Source organism: Capricornis sumatraensis, chromosome 4 (genome assembly GCF_032405125.1).
Source record: "Capricornis sumatraensis isolate serow.1 chromosome 4, serow.2, whole genome shotgun sequence".
NCBI classification, from domain to species: domain Eukaryota; kingdom Metazoa; phylum Chordata; class Mammalia; order Artiodactyla; family Bovidae; genus Capricornis; species Capricornis sumatraensis.
The window spans coordinates 57394253-57409254 of NC_091072.1; the positions used below are offsets into that span (position 1 = coordinate 57394253).

At 35.8% G+C, this 15002-nt stretch overlaps 1 protein-coding gene across 1 annotated transcript in view; it reads left to right on the plus strand.

Annotated features, from left to right (window-relative positions):
• Nucleotides 1-15002, plus strand: part of TMTC2 (transmembrane O-mannosyltransferase targeting cadherins 2) — a 422905-nt gene that overhangs the window by 319826 nt on the left and 88077 nt on the right. Inside the window, exon 9 of the mRNA XM_068970906.1 lies at nt 2744-2825. Coding sequence (XP_068827007.1) covers nt 2744-2825 — 82 coding nt within the window. The remainder of the gene's footprint in view (nt 1-2743; nt 2826-15002) is intronic.

Consider the following 15002-nt stretch of genomic DNA (forward strand, 5'->3'; position numbering starts at 1 on the left):
GGCAGAAAGTGAAGAGGAGCTAAAGAACCTCTTGATGAGAATGAAAAAGCTGACTTAAAACTCAGTATTCAAAAAACTGAGATCATGGCACCTGTCCCATCACTTCATAGCAAATAGAAGGGGGAAAAGTGGAAGCAGTGACATTTTATTTTTTTGGACTCCAAAATCTCTGCAGATGGTGACTGCAGCCATAAAATTAAAAGATGCTTGCTCCTTGGAAGAAAAGCTATGACAAACCTAGACAGCATATTGAAAAACAGAGTCATCACTTTTGCAGATGAAGGTCTATATATTCAAAGCTATTGTTTTTCCAGTAGTCATGAATGAATGTGCGTATTGGACACTAAAGAAGGCTGAACACTGAAGAACTAATGCTTTTGAACTGTGGTGTTGGAGAAGACTCTTGAGAATCTCTTGGACAGCAAGGAGATCAAACCAGTCAATCCTAAAGGAAATAAAATCTGAATATTTAATGGAAGGACCAGTGCGAAAGCTTAAGTTCCAATACCTTGATAATCTGATGCAAAGAGCCAACTCAATGGAAAAGACCCTGATGCTGGGAAAGTTTGAGGGCAGGAGGAGAAGAGGGCAACAGAGGATGGAATGGTTGGATGGCATCACAAACTCAATGAATATGAATTTGAGCAAACTCCAAGAGATAGTGAAGGACAGAGAAGCCTGTCCATGGGGTCACAGAGTTGGACACAACTTAGCAACTGAACAATAACAACACTCTACAAATAAAATAAGTTAACATTTATTATAAGCATAGAATATGCCTATCTACTGTAACAATACTTCATGTGTATCCTTTCAGATAATTCTGTAATCACATGAAATAGATTTTATTATCATCATATTAAAAAATAATAAATGCTTGTTTTAGAGCAGTTTTAGGTTTACAAAAGTAGAATTGGTATATAATCTCTTATCTTTCTACACTTCTCTGGTTGTGTTAACTTGAATTTGTCTTGTACATGTTACAGCTGATGAGCCAGTACTGATACATTATTATTAATTAAAGGCCATAGTATACATTAGGGTTCACTCTTTGTGCTGTGTGTTCTGTATGTTTTTGACAAATGTAGAATGACATGTTATCTGTCATTACAGTACTATACAGAATAGTTTCATTGCCCTAAAAAATCTTCTGTGCTCTACCTGCTTTCTTTTTTGTAGTAAAGAAAGTTATAGATGAAATTATTCTCCAAGGGTCATTTAGCTACAAAAGTGTGAGAGCTGCTCTGCCTCCTGAAATCTGTGCTCTTAACTCATATTGTAGACTGCCTACATCATCACAATTATTTAATCATTTAGGGGATCCTATCTTGGCAAGACTCTTGCTAATTCTTACTAACTTCAAAAAAGGGTAATATGTGTAGCAAGTATTTTGCTTTTCTTTCCTTTGAAGTTAAAACACTATGAGAAATATCACAAGAGAATTTTTAATGTTTAATTATTGGATATTTGGCAAAATGTTTCTTATAAATTAAAGAGGAGTTATTGACATTAGGATCGTTAGTAAAATGAAAGAGAAAGTCAGTGGTCTGATCATATAGTTATCACTAGCTGCTGGAATAATGGGTGAGTAAAAGAGCAACAGAATGAGCTTTTTAAGCAAAGTGAATAAACAGAAAGGAGAGGTCTTTTGGAGACATGAGTCAAAGTTGCATGAAATGTAGAATATTAGGTTAATCATATACCTCTATCTTTGGAATAATTATCTCCTTAACAGTGGTTTAAAAAATATGTATGTGAAGGGGAAAGAAAAACATCACATGAAGCTAATGTGGTAGACAGTGTATGAATTAGAAGGAAGGATCAGATGAGATTGTTTCTCATTTCTTTAGACCCACAGCTTCTGGGCACCACCCATGACTTGCTTCTACCCAGTTAACATAGATCTTCATTTTACCCTTGCCATACAGGACAGGGCTTTTTTAGGAAGGGTCTTCTTTGGACTTTTCTCTTACCATGAGTCACCCCCTTTTTGTTACTCTGTAGGCAGTTTTGGTTCAGAAACTACAACACAGCAAAGAATGTCTAGTTTTAGAATCTGCCTGGATTATGCTATTAAGTCATGAAAAATCACTTAATTACATATAAGCCTTTGCTCCTACTTTTTGCTTATTTTCTTCTGATATTGATGCTAATGTTTACTTAAAACTGTAGCTAGGGAGAAGATCTAGCTTTAGACTAAATCCTGATTTATGTATGTTGTAGTCCTGACCGACAGCAGCAAGGATTTGCTTGAGATTCAACAAATTGTGACTCAGTTTCTTCCAATATAAAGTAAACATTAGGACAGAATCATCTCAAAAGCTAAAATGATCATCATTCTTTACAAGGAAGAATGAATGAATGAATGTCGACAACGTAAATTGAAGGGAAAAAATAAAATAGAAAATGAAAACACGTTTCCCACCATTCCTGAAAACTCTCTCATCCTTTTGGTTTCTGTGAAACCATTTTTTCCCTTTTTACTTCTCCTGCTCTCCTGGTTCTTCTCTGTGACATCTTTGATGAACTCACTGTGTCTCTTCTGATCTTGATGTTTTCTAGGATTCTGACTTCAGTCTTCTCTCTCAACACATTCTGCTCAATCATCCCATTTAAATAAAAACAAAGCACTGCTTTTTGAAGATGCATACCAGGTAGACATTAGTCTACCTCATATGGGCTCAGGAGGTGAAGAATCCCTCTCGATGTGCTGCTGAATCATCCATTTTCTCTGTTTTTCAAGGGTCGTAAGAGTGAGGCTGAAAAGTTCTTCTTGAAGGCTATTGAGCTGGACCCCACCAAAGGAAACTGTTACATGCATTATGGTGAGTGGTTGATAGTTTTTTCCATGTCCCCCGCAATTACAGTGAATGCTGATATGAGATTCAGGTTGCACTGGTAAAGAACACTTTGAGAGAACATTGACTTCGCCATTGCAGATATAGCCTTGAGCTGTATTCTTGCCTTCTTGTTCAAAGCAATCATGATAACAAGGGCTATGACTTATGTTTTAGTTATTTTCATAGGACTTCAGTGGTGAAAGGTATTTTCAGTCCCTCCCCACCCCCCCAGTTCAGTTTGGAGTTTAAATGAGATCTCATCAGCAAATCATCTCACTCCTTGCCTGATGCATGGTATATAATTAAAATATTAATGTTAGTTCTCTTTTCATTCTAAATGATAATATATTGCTCACTGAATGTAATATTTTGAAGTTTTAGAGGCTTATATTTTGGCCACAAAATCTTGCTTTCTGGAAGATTTGGAAGTACCCCAGCCTCTAGAGGCCTGAGATTGGGGTCAAGGATAAAAACTGTAGACTATAAAGGATGTGTCTTTCACTGGGTTTACCCTCAGTTTATCTTAACCAGTCCAGAATGAACTTATGTAACAAATCTGTGACACTCCACATTGTCCTTAGTAGTGAGTCATGTGTTCCGTGAGGCAATGTATACAGCTGGTTTGGTGTCGGGTAAGATGTACTGATTTCTACCTTATTTGCATTTACAATAGCTTTCAAGGAGCTGAGAAGCATTTACTTTTGCTGATCCCTTGGAAAAAGAATTTTTTTACCACTATTGACTTTGATGTGTTAAGTTATTATCAGGTAGTAAACTTAAAGATGAATGGGAATGAAATATCTTGAGGAAATAAAACTAATATATTTGTAGGATATTAAATTCCTTCTCCCATGTTCCAGCTAGTAAAAATGAATCAGTGATGGGCTATGAGTGTGGAAAATGAAAAATTTTAAATGGAGGATACACTTAATTAGCCATCAGTTCATTTGTTTATTTATATTGTGTGTATATGTTTATAAATGTAGGGTTGTGATGATACTTTATCTTTTCAGCATAGCACAGCATGTAATTTCATGCAACTAACTGCATCACCACCCCTGACTTTATTTCACAATGCAATTTTATTGCCATGTTAAGATAGTAGTCAACTAATTTAAGTTTACTGCAGAATTTATTTTTTCAAGTTTTCTTATATGAAGTGTTTTAAATTAGAGTTTTCACATGCATACTATTTTGGGTACTCCTACTGAGCTAAAGTAATTCCCTGATTATTTTCTTGGAGAGCTGAGGGACCTCTTGTCATTTTATGAAATTGTTTTTTTTTTTTTAATCCTATCTTTCTGCTTGCATTTTCTGTACCTCAAACTAATTCTACTTACTGCATCATCTAAGCTTCTTTCCCATAATTTTATTATATACTTTAGATTTTTCACAACCAATTCCTTCATCGTTGCTTCATTTGAAATGCCACTAGAAAAAAAATGCTATTAATTAATTTTAAGAATTAGCTCCCTTGTTCAGACTTTTCTGTCTTTACCCACTACTAATCTTTTAATTTATTTTGTATGTTTCAATATTCTCCTGAATTTTTTTTCCTGGGGTGTTAATAGGGAGTATTACTTGCAGGAGAAATTTTTTGATTTAGTTTTAACAGAAAATGCAATAGATTCTTTATTGTGTGAGTTATTAGAAAAATAGTGATAAATGTTCTGTAGGTGAATGTGTAAAACTAATTCTTCTTAGTACTCTGGGTTTTTAAAATTTTTTGGCATATAGCCATTATTAGAAGTACATTTGTTTTCTAAGGGAGGGATGACTGTATAATTAAATATGCTTTTATGGATAGTTTCAGTATTTTTCCCCACTCTGGAATAGGAAATGGAAAGGAGTCAAAAAATGAGGCATCAAAAAAGAGTAGTTAAGGCAAAATAAACTACAAACGGACAGGACCCATAACTGAGTGCCTGATATTGCCTTCTCACTGTGCTCAAGTTATTTTAAAATGTACATTTAAGGGAATATTAAAGTTTTTATTTAGAAGAAGTCTTCTGCAAATGAGTAAAATTTAGAACTGAAAAGTTCTTTTAAATTTATCTAATGTAACCTCTGATGTACAAATCAGTAGATTGAAACCTAGAGAGATGAAGTTTTTGCCCAAGTTAGTTGTAAGTAACTAAATTTTGCATCCCTTGATAACTGTCATTGCTTTTCTCCTATGATACATATTCCATTTCTTTTGACAACATTGTAAATAGACACAATTAGATAGACCCTAAGCATCTATTGTAGGCAGACACAAGGTGGCTGGGTAGGTAGATGGGTATTTTGGATTTGTCAGCCCTTTTGTGCAGTTTTAGAATGTCAAATTCATATAAATCACAACTTAAAATTCTTAGCGAAGAGTTTTTATTAATTTTAATTTGTGTAAGATACAAAGCACTGTTCTATTTTCAGAACGGAAGTTGTGCTAGGTAGGTGTAATAAATAGGATGATGTCCTTTTCAGAAAGTGATATGATAAGAAGTAGAATTCTTGAAACCAAGAATTCTTGAATACAAGAATCTTGAAACCAAATAGGTGAAACATCTTTGAGGATGTGATATTTGAAATCCAAGCTGATATTTTAAATTTTGCAACTCTTTAAAGAGCCAGAAAGGAGCATTTCAGACAAAGAAACAAAGTTTAAAGGTCACAGGCAAGAACAAGCTTGTGTTCACAGCAAAGAAAGAGGCTACTATGACCAGAGCTTATTAAACCTGATAGAAAGGTGGGAGGAGATAAGACTGGAGAGGAGGCAGAGCTAGAGCCCCCAAGCCCAGGAGGCTTTTGTAACTAAGCTAAGGAGTTCACTTTTTATTTTAAGAGCAACGGAAGGAACCATGTGGTGAGATAGGATTAGAGAAGGATCAGAGTAGCGCAAAGAGAACTGGATTGCAGTCTCATAGGCGAGAATGATGGTGGCTTAGGCTGCTGGAGAGTGGTTGTGGGGACGTAAATAATTATAATGAAATTATATATTTACCTTCCTTAGAAAATTCTGAGGTAGTTAACAGGAAGGACCTCTTTTTCATTTTTGCACCGTCCATATCCAGCATATTACCATATCACAATAATGCACAATAAATGCTGAGCTCAGTTAACTTTAGATTTGGACACAGGTTCCAAAACTGACTGAAAATTTGTTATGTTAAATTTTGTATTACTCCTTGTCCAAGAGGATACATGCTATGGTTTTTATATCACTTTTTTTCCCACTTACTGGTTATGGATATTCTTAAGGGTATTTATGCCCATGGATTGAATGAATAATGACATTTCAGCTTAAAAATAAAAGTTTAAATGAAATATTAATGTTAAATGAATATTTGTATAACATAAATGAAATGTTAAATGTTGTTTTGAGTCTTTTTTTAATGTTTTTGCAAATGGTAATGAACATGCCAGAGTGGGTGAGTTTTGTTCTATTGGAAATTTGCTCTGCCTGGTGATTGTGGGGTTTTTTTTGTTTGTTTGTTTGTTTTTAGCTTATTAATGGTACAGGTGACTTGGAGTATGCTATCCAGTTGGGACTAGACAGAGGATATTATAGGAATTTATAGTGACTGCAATGGCATTTAGAAGGCAGTATTTAAAAGTGTTATTATAATATTATTTGTGTTTTGAACCCACTAGTTTTATGCCTTGGGTGAAGGGATTACATTAGAGATTGCCATTTTTTTGTCTTGTTGACTTTCAGGAAAGAAAGCTAAGAAGATTTATAAAATTGGTTTAATAAGTTAGTTAAATGTAGCCTATGTGGTATGTATAGTCGCTGGGATTAAGATTCATCTGTAAAGTGGAAATATTGATATGGGCTTCCAAAGTGTTTGCCAACTCATATTTCATGTTGTTACTAATATATACTTAATTTCTCACTGGTCTTTCATCAGAAATTTTAAGGAATGTAAAGGAAATATGTTTTAAACTATGCTATTGGTACTAGTATAATGTATTCATATCTCTTCAAGCTTACAGTGAACTTCCATGTCCGCATAAAATAAATCATATCTGGTCTTTAGAGAATTTAATTTATTAATAAGTGAGCATTTGGTGCCTGGTTGTCTCTTCTGTGCCTGTTAGTGAAGGGAGTCTCCATAAATTTTCTTTTGACTCCAACAGGAAGCTTCTGCCGAAAGAATGAAAGTCAAGACAAGTCCCTCCTTGTTTCTTGGTCTTGTTTTGTGTTTTAAAGGATTACTGAAAAACCATTTTGTCAGAAAGAATAATTTGTAATTTTTTTTTTTTTAACAATACATACTAGTAAATTTGATGTAGACTGAAAAACTAAAATCAGTATGTCTAAGGTACCTACTATGCATAAATCTGGGACAGATATCTAGTCATTAGATATTAAGCACCAAAGCATAAAAAATTAAAAGGGAGCAGATTGTGACAAATTCTAATGAGAAGTACTTTTTTATGTAGATCTTAGGTGGCTCTTCTTTTCCTATCTGTCTCTTAACTATATGTTCTAGGAGCAAAGACTTTAGCCTCCTTTTCTTTATTATTGATCCTTTCTCTCGGTGATGTTCATTTCCAAGGATTCAGCTATATAATGATGAGTCCTTTTTAAGATTTTAACATTTTATTTTATTTACCTATTTGGCTGTGTTGGGCCTTAGTTGTGGCATTCAGGACCTTTGATCTTCATTGCTGCAGGTGGGATCTTTAGTTGCTGCTTATGAACTCTTAGTTGTGGCATGTGGGATCTAGTTTCCTGACCAGGGATCAAACCCCAGGGCCCTTGTGTTGAGACCAGAGTCTTAGCCATGGGACCACTAGGGAAGTCCCTATAGTGACTCATCCTGATCTTCTTCCTCCGACTCAATATTTATCAGGCACCATAAACGTTACCAGACTCAGGTCTGACTGCTTGCTGCTCAAAAACCAATACTCCAGAGGCATGTACTGGTAGAAACGAAAAGCTGCTTTAATCAGAAGGCTGACTATCTGGGGAGAAGGCAGACTCATGTCCTGAAAGCAGCTCATAAGATTGTGCTTAGCTATGATAGTTTTCTTTTATTTATTTATTTTTTAATTTTACTTTATTTTACTTTACAATACTGCATTGGTTTTGCCATACATCAACATGAATCTGCCACGGGTGTACACATGTTCCCATTCCTGATCCACCCCCCCACCTCCCTCCCCATACCATCTCTCTGGGTCATCCCAGTGCACCAGCCCCAAGCATCCTGTATCCTGCAAGGAATCGTTTCTTATATGATATTATACATGTTTCAGTGCCATTCTGCCATATCATCCCACCCTCTCCGGGCGAAAGGGGGAGAGGGTCTCTGAGAATCATCAAGGCAAGAGGTCAAGCTCTGCATCTTTTTCCATTGCGTGCAGGCTAGCTGACTCCTCATGATCTCTTCAGGTGTTCTCTTGCCTGTGTTGTCTGCCTGCAGAATTGCTAAGGGGGCTGCTGGGCATAGAAAGCTAGTCATTCTTTAACTATTTAATCATTTATTCTTCTTTTAATCTTAGGAAAGAATCAACAGGTTAGGCAATGTATTGTGGGCATTCAGTAGAGCGTAAGTCAGGAATTAGGTTAAATGTTCTAGTAATCTCATTTCTATAAGGTTTAAGCAGAAAAGAAATAAACAGGAAAGGGGCAAAAGAGTCTTACAAATCCCCTTTTGTCAGACACTATTCTGTCTCTATGAGATTAGGGGTGAAAGTCTGTCTTCTGAAATTTCATGCTGACATAAGGGCACCATATTCTCAGAGTAGGATATGTTGACATGGCTCTATAGCATGTCTTTGCTGACAATCTTAGTTGCCTGCTTACATATATGAGCAGAGCAAGCTACAATTATTCTGACACCCACAGAGTTATCAATTATTATGAACAGTAGTGTTAATTCCTTTCTCTCAAGGCTAGTTCTGCTCAAGATAGAGCAGCTTATGCCATGGCTGTGGTCTGGTCATCATTCAGTTAGCTTTCCCCTCTGGTAGTAGTTATAGTTGGGGCTTTTCTTATGGCTCAGACAGTAAGGAATCTGCCAGCAGTGTAGGAGAGACCCAGGTTCAATCCCTAAGTTGGGAAGATCCCTTGCAGAAGGGAATGGCTACCCATTCCAGTATTCTTGCCTGGAGAATTCAGTGGGGAATTAGTTATAATATCTGTAAAACAACTCAAAAATGTGTATCAGAAAGGGAAAGATTCTGTGACTCTATTGTCCTGATCATTAACTACTTGAGCTTGCTCTTTTGTGACTCAGGAAACTTGAGAAACTTGAACTTTTCTACAAACAAGAGGCAAGGGAGATGGAGAGATCCTTGTGCTTGGGTGGGGGTTGGGAGGGGCAGCAGGATTCTCCCCAGGATCATAAAGGTACAACGGGGAATAAGACAGGCTCCACTGTAGACTGAAAACTGGAAAGGGAGGCACAAATTATAAAAAATAATGATTTAATTATAATTACAATTAGTTTTTAAAAGGAGACACACTGTCAACTAGGGGGACTTGACCTGGGTGGCTAGGGTGCAGGAGAGCTATGCCTGATGCATGTAAATGATAAGCAGGAGTTCTCTAGACAAAAGTGTAGAAGAGAGAGGATGCAGTGAAGAACATTAAACCAGAGAAAATGCTTGAGGCAGAAGGCATAGCATATGTCTGGGAATAGTTCAAGGATAGAACTAGAACCATAGTTAGATGCTAAGAAACACAGGGAATAAACATCCAAACTGAAGTACCTCCAGATTATGAGAGCTGATCATTTTTCATCTTGGGCCTACAGAGAAGTGTGATTTATTTTTAAGGCTAGAATTATGTTTTTGTTTTTTTTTTAATCATTACTATCAATAAGTTTAAAATCCTGAGAACTTATTACATTTGTCTTAACATTTTCTGATCTTACCCAGTGTTTTCTGACCCTGATCTTGTTTGGTCATTATTTAACCTCTGTGAGGTAGGAATGGATTGCAATTACATTTGGCTAAGACAGTAGAAGTTCAGAATTTTCAAGTGACTCTCAGATCAGAAATTTTCAACATATGTCCATGGTGGGAGAAGAACTTGAAAATCCAGCTCTTTCAACTTTTAAGTCCATAACTTTCTACTGTTACCATCATAGACTATTTTTCTTCAGAATAATTTATATATATTAAATTCATTTTAAAAAGTAGTCACTTTTTAAATAGTTAAAGGTAGAAATAATTAAAACATTGGCTTTGATTTTTCATCAGTGAACACTTAAAGAAGCCTGAAAACTATTTAATGGGTTGAATTGGTGAGAGGCATGTGGTTGCTTTTATTATTCATAATTAATATAGAATATGACAGTGAACTGAAATTGGTTGTGTTGTAGCATTTCATTTTTAATCACTTCAGAAATTATGAGTAATTTTAAAAATTAAATAAGGAACTAAATGATGGTATTTTATTGATTAAAAATGAATATACGTTTTTAGCCTTTGCAAAAATTACATGGAGATTCCAATTATGTTCAGTGCTTCAGACTAAAATATTTTGCTAAAATATCAGTGTTTTGTGTGTCTTTATTGCTCAAGGACAGTACAGGCAGTTCACAGGTGTGCAATTAGAACAGGATTTTTCTAAATGTTGTTCCAAGCAATTTACTTCTTGCCTAAGATTTTTTTATTTTTAAATTCACTTTTATAGCAATATGTTTAGTAATTTAATATAATTTAATCTTCATACCAGTGTACATTTTATGTGAGATACTCTCCAGAGACTTTTAGAATTAAAACTTTCCCAGGAGTAAAATATGAAGAAATAAGGCAGGAATTAGCTAAGCTTACAAATGAAAAATAAAGGGAAAATTATGTGATTTATGTGTTTCAAAAAAAGAAGACAGTTAAAGGACAGTTACATGGTAGGAAATAGTTTATTTAGAAGCAAAAGGTAAAAGATAGGGCTACTTAAGATGTGAGAAACTCTATAGAACTATGAGTGAAACAGAACACAAAGACTAAGGGGGTATAGTAAGAATAACAAATAATTCTCAAAAGAAGAAATATAACAAGTTTTAAAAGATAGGTACATATACACAATGGAGTATTACTCAGCCATTAAAAAGAGTACATTTGAATCCATTCTAATGAGGTGGATGAAACTGGAGCCTATTATACAGAGTGAAGTAAGCCAGAAAGAAAAACACCAATGCAGTATACTAACGTATATATATGGAATTTAGAAAGATGGTAACGATAACCTTGTATGCAAGACAGCAAAAGAGCCACAGATTAATAGAACAGTCTTTTGGACTCTGTGGGAGAGGGAGAGGGTGGGATGATTTGGGAGAATGGCATTGAAACATGTATAATATCATATATGAAACGAATCGCCAGTCCAAGTTCAATGCAGGATACAGGATGCTTGGGGCTGGTGCACTGGGATGACCCAGAGGGATGGTACGGGGAGAGGAGAGGGAGGGGGGTTCAGGATGGGGAACACGTGTATACCTGTGGTGGATTCATGTTGATGTATGGCAAAACCAATACAGTATTGTAAAGTAATTAGCCTCCAATTAAAATAAATAAATTTAATTTAAATTAAAAAGATAGGTAAACATACAATTTCATTAGAAATCAAATTCAAGTAACAATGAATTCCTTCCAGTTGCTCTAGCATGTATTCTCCATAATTATTCTCTTGGTAATATATCTTAGGAAAATACTAATTTTTTTCTATGTTTAAGGTTATCAACAAAGTAATTGGAGCACAGCATTGCTATTAGAGGAAAAAAAATTTTTAAATATATATGTCCCAAAAAGAAAAATAATTAAATAAACTATGGTTATTCCCTTTTGAGGAAATATTATAAATCCTAGGTTAAATTTATAAAGAATAATAATAACAGAGGCAACTATCTATAATACATTATGGTACATGAAGAATCATAAATTATACAAAATAACTATATCATTTAAAAAAGCAAATTAAAATGAGGAAAACTGTCAATAATTTTAGCTTTTTGGGCTTCTGCAGTTAATTTGGGAGGACAGGCTTAATATTTTTAATTTTGCTTTCTTTAATAAACATATTAGTTTTTGAAGTAATTAATACCTTGGCAAAATGTGAAAGAATAAGGATCTTAATCTATTGCTCAGTCTGTAGAAAAGATAGGAAAAATATTATAAGAGCCAAATAATTATCCAAAAATAATTTAATAGAACTCAATATATAAAGTTTAAGACATTAAAAATTATGTGATAAAGGAATAAAAAGTAGAGAAAGGCATCTTGTCTGATTTCTCTTAAATACTGTATTTCCTTGATGAATTCATCAAATATAATAATAGTACAAACATTTACTAAGTGCTTTTATATCCTAAGAAATTCACATGTAGCGTCTCTTTTAATACCCATAAAAGAGCTAAGTGGTGAGGTTACCTGTCTCCAATTGCAATGAGGAAGGTGAGGGCATCAAGCTATAAGGCAGATTACCTAGGATTTCAATGCTATTTAATGTAGAGGCAGCATCTGAACTGAAACACACCTGACTACAACGTTGCACTGTCATCATCTCTGTGTCAGTGTAAGGGATAAATACAGATAGTTTACATCTATGGATGCTTTATTGGTGGGTGATTCCCCATGTGTCAAATACACTAAAAGCTGGGAATCACTCACCTTTTATTATTATGGGAGTATTCAGAGATAGAAGACTACTTCTATTTATCTTGTCAAACATGGTCAACTTATTTAAGGTCCAAGCTTCAGTGAATGATGAGACAGTCTTTGTTCATCTGTTATTTTTTACCTTTTACTCTGAAGCCATAAAAGACTTTAAGAGAGAAATCTTTATGAAATTCATACATTTATTATCAGCATTCCATTCTTGGTTCTGTCTGAAATTTTTTTTGAGGAAAGAGAATAAGTAAGAATGTTATATACATATAATATTTACCACTTTGAATCCACTACTTACTGGCCTTTTAAATGTCATTTCAAATTACTTTTTATATAAATAATATAAAATACTCCTTAAAATATAAACACTAAAACTAAAACTCTTATTATATTGAGTATAATCAATATATGATTCTTATGCATTGTATCCTGCTAAGTCACTTCAGTCGTGTCCAACTCTGTGCAACTCTATAGATGGCAGCCTACCAGGCTCCCCCATCCCTGGGATTCTCCAGGCAAGAACACTGGAGTGGGTTGCCATTTCCTTCTCCAGTGCATGAAAGCGAAAGTGAAGTCGCTCAGTCGCGTCCGACCCTCAGCAACCCCATGGACTGCAGCCTTCCAGGCTCCTCTGTCCATGGGATTTTCCAGGCAAGAGTACTGGAGTGGGGTGCCATTGCCTTCTCCGTATTGTATAGTTGAGTCTTATAAGCCTTTTTTCATAAAACACATTTAAAAACCAATTTATTGTGGTAACAGCAAACTGATGTCACCCAGCCTGACCTCACTGTTGTACAAATGGCCACTTGTTAGTCATACAACTGTAAGCAAATGTCTAAACCTCTCAGTGCCCCCATTTCCCATATGGAAGATGCTCCTAACACCATATTTCTGAGATTCCAAAATGACATCAGGTCTGACTCACTGTCTTAGTCCATTCAGGTTGCTATAACAAAATACCACAGACTGAGTAGCTTATAAACAACATAAATGGATTTCTGACAGTTCTGGGATTCTGAGATCAGGGTGCTAGCATTGTCTGGTGAGGGCCCTCCTCTGGGTTGCAGACCTCCCCTTGTAAAATTGTTTGGTGGAAGAAATGAAGAGGCTCTTTGAGCCATCTTTTATGAGGACACAAGTCTCAGAGCATTCATGACCTAATGACCATACAAAGGTGCTACCTACTAACACCTTGGGGGTTAGGATTACAATATTCAGACCATTGCACTCAAGGGGTGTTATATTTCATTATGTTTCTAAAAGGAAATTAATACTACTGTTAAAAGCTATACAAGGATGATAAGATGCTTGACATTATTAGGATAATTAAATAAACTCAAGTATTATGGCATGGCCAGACTCCAAAGTTTGGAGAATATACATAAAGGAACCTGCTTGGTGTCATGCCAGACACATTTGTATGCATTAATGCTAGTACTCTTATTATTGAGGTTTAGTCTCAAACATTTGTATTTTTGACCCAGTTGTAGGTGCTTTTCTGTATGTTTTGTCACTCCAGGAATCTAAATACTGGGCAAAAAATAACATTAAGCCTGTTTTACAGATGCAGAATTTAAGGTATCAAGAATGTAAGTGATGTATTGAAGGCCCTATGCCTAGTAAGGGTCTGAACCTTGCCTGATCTCCAGCCCACAATATGTTTATGGGCTTATGCTTTAAAAAATTCACTCTAACTAAATGTAAGTCTCTTGGGTCCACAAAGGTGACACAGACCCAGAATGCTGAGATTTTAGTGGAGATACCCATGGAGCTCTCATAATCACCTACTCGAAAACCTCAGGAAGGGCAGCTCAGTCACCAAGAGAGTGAAAGAGCCAGAAAGGAGCAGATGGAGGGAAGGGACTCATGTAGAGGCGAGTGAAGAGAAAAGACAGGAGGAAAGGCACCAGCCCCGACCCTGTGCAGTTTTATTCATGCTATGTCATTTATTCCTTCTGATAACACAGGTTATCCCTGTTAAAAAAGTGAGGAACCCGAGACTCAAAACCAGAGAATCTTGAATATAACCAGGTGCCCTTTCTCCAGCACTGAAAATAGTACCTCATACGAAGAAGGTGGCCAGTCAGTATTTTAACACAAGAATGACGAGAGAAGGATAGACTGGTTTCTGTTGGTTTTATTCTTTCCTTTTCTTATCTCTGCTTCCAGTTTTTGCATGGAGATAAAAGGAAATGGCAACTCACTCCAGTATTCTTGCCTGGAGAATCCTGTGGATGGAGGAGCCTGATGGGCAGCTGTCCATAGGGTTGCACAGAGTCGGACATGACTGAAGCAACTTAGCATGCATGCATGCATGCACTGGAGAAGAAAATGGCAACCCACTCCAGTATTCTTGCCTGGAGAATCCCAGGGACGGGGCACCCTGGTGCACACTGTCTATGGGGTCACACAGAGTCGGACACGACTGATGTCATTTAGCAGAGAACAGAGAGAATCTACTTTTTTAAAAATAATTTTTGACTAGATCTTGTTTTGCTAAAAGAAAGTGGATTAAGTTCATGCCTTAGTCCGTTAAGACTACTATAACACAATACTGTG